At 39.7% G+C, this 5,163-nt stretch overlaps 1 protein-coding gene across 1 annotated transcript in view; it reads left to right on the top strand.

Moving 5' to 3' along the window:
• BBS2 (Bardet-Biedl syndrome 2) overlaps window positions 1-883 on the top strand; it is a 51,738-nt gene extending 50,855 nt beyond the window's left edge. The window contains 1 exon segment of the mRNA XM_012657420.1: window positions 409-883. Coding sequence (XP_012512874.1) covers window positions 409-515 — 107 coding nt within the window. The 3' untranslated portion in view covers window positions 516-883.
• The last annotated feature ends 4,280 nt before the right edge of the window (window positions 884-5,163 follow it).

Genomic DNA, 5,163 nt, shown 5'->3' with positions numbered 1-5,163 from the left:
CCCATTAGAAAAAAAGAGAGTGAAAATTAAAGAGTTAAATATCCAACTTAAAAATTTAGAAAAAGAACAATAGGCTAAACCAAAAGAAGCAGAAATATAGCCAGAGGTTGATACCTGAATTCTGCTGTTTTGGCTTGATGCCTTGAACTCTTTAGAAATAATCTTTTCTAGGTAAATATGAACCTTGATCCTTTTCTGTAAAACCGACTTTTGATTTCTTGGTTTGAGATGGTCTGTGAATTTGTTTTGTGATCAATTCCCTCACCAAGTTACCTTTTTTAGGATGTAGTTAGATAAATTAGTTAAATTTACCTATGTAACTCTTTTCTACCCAAATTTTGCTGTTTTAAAACTGGCCTCTAATTTATAATTGTAATCTTTTGGTTCTTTATGTTTCTTTTCATACAGTTGGAAAACCAAAGAACCAGGTGATCACTGCCTGCCGGGATGCAATTCGAAGTAACAACATCAACACACTGTTCAGAATCATGCGGGTGGGGACAGCTTCTTCATAGGAGAGAAAAGAAATAGGTAATGAAGTTTCTGGAAAAGGTTTTCCTTGAAAAATCTGTGCTGGTTTGCTTTGGATCACATCCTGGTGAACCCGGGGTGCTAAGAATGAAAACAGCCTTGGTGAGTTGTAAAATTAAAGACAAAGCGTTACATCTGAAGGATATATTTACCTTCTGTTTTTAAATCAGTAGTACTATTGCTGAATAATAATAGGTTTGTATGGAGGAGGACGAATAATTTTGAAATGTTAGGGCTTCAAAGTCCAATTTTTGTTTGTATATGTAAAGTCAGCATATAAATACATATTTTTTTCTTGAAATTGTAATTTTAAAATAGATTGTCTACTTTTTCATTAAAATTTAAAGGTGTTGAACTTTGTGTTGACTGTAAAAGTACCACCAAATCAGAATTGCGTAAACCATTTGTATTTTGCGGAGGAAAAAAATGTGTATTTTGATTTGTGTGTTTTCTTTTTAATCACCAAAATGGAGGTTCAAAGAACAAATTTATATTAAGGAAGAGTCAATTTAGGGTGATCTGTTAGTTAGGGTAATGTTAGCTGCTATTAACAAATGGACCTCAAAATTCACAGTGACTCATTTTCATTTATCATGTAAGGATTTCTCCGCAGTTATTCAGGGACCCAGGTTCTTTTACTCATGTAGCTCTGTCGTCCCCCAGGGCAGCCTTTTTCTACCTGAATTCACTAAAGAAATAAGCCTAAGGAAAATGTTGGGTGACTGTTTTCACAGCCATCGCATGCAGTGGAGGCCACAGGGCAGTGAGGCTTCATTTTCTCAACTGGAACCTTATTTGACAAGTGCTGTCCCTAGGGCCTTGCGGTTATTTACAGTCATGGTTTTAGGTCACCATAAGATTATTATACTGTGTTTTTACTGTGCCCTTCTATGTTTAGATATGTTTAAATGCACAGATACTTAGCATTTTATTATAGTTGCCTACAGTGATTAGTACAGTAACATGCTGTACTGGTTTGTAGGAGCAATAGGCTATATACCATATAGCCTAGGTGTGCAGGAGGCTCTACCATCTAGGTTTGTGTAAGTACAATCTTTGACATTCGCACGATGAAATTGCCTAATGATGCATTTCTTAGAGCATATCCCGGTCTTTAAGTGAGACATTACTTTATATCCAAGCCAGCAGAAATGGAAGAGCTGCCGTCTGAAAATAGTACACTATCATTTCTACGCACATTCCATGGAGTAGCATGGCCACATCTGCGGGGAGGCCAGGAAGTGTAATCTGGGTGTGTGCCTATGAGGGAAAGCTGGTATTTGTGCCAGTAGCTAGCAATCCCTTCCCTAGGAGTTAAAATTTTGCCCTAAGGTAGATTTCAGGACTGGTTTAATGAGTAAAACTTTAGTCTTTGCATCTTAATAGCATTCATAAGCAGTTTAGGGGAGAGTGGGACCTTCCCCTTGAGGTTAATATAAATTAATTTTACTGGTCTCTGCTGTTCGGCCACTTAGGATTGCCCTCTCCTGTGTCTGGAACGTAAGCTTTATGGAGCCCTACTTTTTGTGAGAATATGTCCCATAATACCTTTGTTTACCATTTTCCACCTATAAGCTGAACAGATAACCCACATATACTGTATTGTTTTCAGTAATCCCAAAGTAGTAAAGTATCATCATAAATCTGCATCGAAGATGAGGAAACAGGTGCAGGGATTAATTACTTGCCAGGGTTACAGAGTTAGTGGCAAAAGTTGAGTCCCAGTGTCGAGTCTTTTTTCTGTTTTAACCATAGCCTATACCTTTTGAGATAAAATCTCTAGTTGGTGCTGGTTTTAAATTGTATGGTCCTATTCATTTATTAGGGAACCTAATAAAATAATCTCCTCAAAGGTCATTCTATTGTTCTTTAGCCAAAAAACTTCCCTCTTAGACCTAAAAATATTTGTGGCAAGGCTAGAAGGGGTTGACCTGCAGCAAGACATCTTTAAGTCATCCTGATTTATAGGTTACTTTCACCTGAATTTGATCCTCTCGATATCAGTATCTCTGTTTCACAGATGAGGCCTCTGAGATCAAAGGCAGAAGGTCCTGTACAGAGTCCCACAGCTGGGTCAGCTGGGACATATGGCCTCTCCTGCTCCCCCAAACTTCCCAAGCAAGTAAAGACTGGGTGAGATGAAAACATTCGTAAAACATTCAGCCACCCTTTTTGTCTGGCTTGGAAGTAATCACGTTCAGCTTTGGGATGAGAAAAACTGTTCGGACAATGAGAAATGCGTTTATCAGTTACTTTTCTATTTTGTTGCCATATTGTTTCTATCGTGATAGAATCTGAGTGCTTCTAGAAGCTCCAGCTAAGCTCTGTTTTGTTGCTGAATTGTATCGAAGCTTTAAATGAACACTGAGCCTTCATTTAAAAGCTGACTTGGAGAATTTTGGTATCTGGGAGAAAGCTTTTCAGTCATTTGAGCATCCTCTTTAAAAAAATCACCTAACCCGCCCATAATTCAGGTACTGAATGTTTTAAAAAGAGAATATACTTTTTATCATTTCCCATCACGACTGCCCATCCAGCACGTCAAGGCCCAGCTCGGACGCTCTCCCTTCAGGCCTTTCCTCTCCCATGTCTTTTCCTTTACCCTTGTTACATTCTTTGTTTATCTGAGTCTTAAGCCTCCATTTAGTGAGAACAGGGCCTGCATCTTAATCAGCTTCACCCTTGTGACAATGCTGAGCCGATGCTGTGAGCATAGAAGAGCATCTGCTGCTCTCTGTGGGATTGTCTGTCCTCGAAATCCTGCCAGCAGCCTCAGAAATCAGAGAACTAGAAACTTTACAACTATTATGCAACCCTAGAAGTGTTGTACAAGAATGGTTTTCAACATTGTCATTAACGTTTCAAATTTTATAATTAGCTGTTAGAAATCTGCCAATTCAGAGTCCTATGATCAAAGAACTAAATTATCTCCAATTTCACTTTGAAACTAAAGTACAATATGACACTCATTACAGCCTGGTGTTTTGCATTTTGCTTCTTTTCCATCTGGCCCCTGCCCACACTATATGCTCTAGCTCCTGAGTCATCTTTTAACTGTACAGTATAGAATCTGCTTTTCCTAAAAATGATGTCACATGGACAGTTCTCAAGCTGCTTTTAAATTGTCTTATGTGGACTGATTTTGCATGAGAGGGAAGGAATCATCGGGATGTCCAGTTCCATGAAGGCTGGAGAGCCTGCCTCTGGCCCCATTTTACTAGCTCTTCTCTACCGACGACCTTTGTAACACGGTTGGTATCTCTTCACTCAGTTTTAGTAGTGGTAAGTGTATCATGGTGTTGAAGAGATAATGCAGCCAAAAACTCCTTGTTGAAGAAAAACTGGTCTAGGAGAGGTAGCCCAAGCTTTGATTTTTTTTGGTGTTCTGTGGGGAAGACACAGTCACAGTCAGTGGAGTTTGAAAGACGGTCTTTGAACAGTAGACAAGTCAGATTCAAAACCTACCAGCCTTTTCCCTTCAAATCATTTTCCACATCCTTAAAATTAGGGACTGACGTTATATTACTTACAGGATACTTTCTAAACATTTTATTTTTCTTCCTATTAACAGAAATGCACATGTGCTCACAAAAGTTTTATCAAAATGTTCCTAATTTCCATTATTTAACATGTAAAGGAGAAGTGGTGGAGTAGTTTCTGTAAGGCTCCTGTCTCCCCCAACCAGTGGAGCCTGAAGCCCATAGGGCAGGTAGTCAAAAAAGATGTGAAGTTGGGGAGAACAAGCTGGAACCTACAGGCATAGATTGGAGCCCATGAGGACATGCTGCAGTCTGTGTCAGTTCTTGTTGCCTCAGACCTTGATGGTGTGGGCGTCCTGCAGAAACTGACCCTTCATCAGAGAAGCTGAAGGAAGATCCAGGGGAAGGTGAAGCAGTTTCAGGCCCAGGCCCAGATGCTGATTCATGCCAAGAAGATGAGCCAGTAGGTAAGTGACAGTGTGTGTGCGCTACTAAGTCCGGCTGCTGCATTTCGGCCCTCCAAATCTTGCACGAGAATTTGTGGCTCACCGCAACTGGAAACACAGGGAAAGGAATTCTGGGAAATGAAGTTCAGTCTAGTCAAGTTGATATATTACAAAGCCACCAGTGGTTGTCACAGGATGGTGGGATTTCAGGTGATCTTCACTTTATATTTTACATGTTAATTCCTCACAATGAGCACGTATTGTTTATATAATCTGTATATAAAGCTATTCTCTTTGGGGAGAAAAAAAATCTTCCTTTACTGAAGGGAGTTGTAAGAATCGAAGGCTCATTATTAAGAATTAAGAGAAAGAGGCCATATCTCAGGCAGGTGGACATCATAGCTTTTATCTGAAAGAGGTATGCAAAGATGCCCATGTTTTAATTCTTTTGTCTCGTAACAGTTGTTGACATTGGTCCCAGGCCCTAAAAAGTAATCCAGATGAAGAATGAAATACTAATGAAAACCAGCTTCTCAGTCACTGTATCTTCAGAGCAGAAAAGCGACCTGCAGGTTGTACCATCCTTCATAGGCCAAGAGGTGCTGTTGTAGATGACATAACTGACGCCACCAGAGTTGGGCTCCTAGGGATTCTCTCCCCTCAGATACCCAAATCCCTTTCTGTAGTATGTAGAAGATTCTGTGTTG

The sequence above is a fragment of the Propithecus coquereli genome, unplaced genomic scaffold (assembly GCF_000956105.1).
Source record: "Propithecus coquereli isolate 6110/MARCELLA unplaced genomic scaffold, Pcoq_1.0 Scaffold540, whole genome shotgun sequence".
In the NCBI taxonomy this organism is placed as follows: domain Eukaryota; kingdom Metazoa; phylum Chordata; class Mammalia; order Primates; family Indriidae; genus Propithecus; species Propithecus coquereli.
Note: the sequence above shows the minus strand (reverse complement) of the source record. Positions and strands in the feature narration are given on the sequence as shown.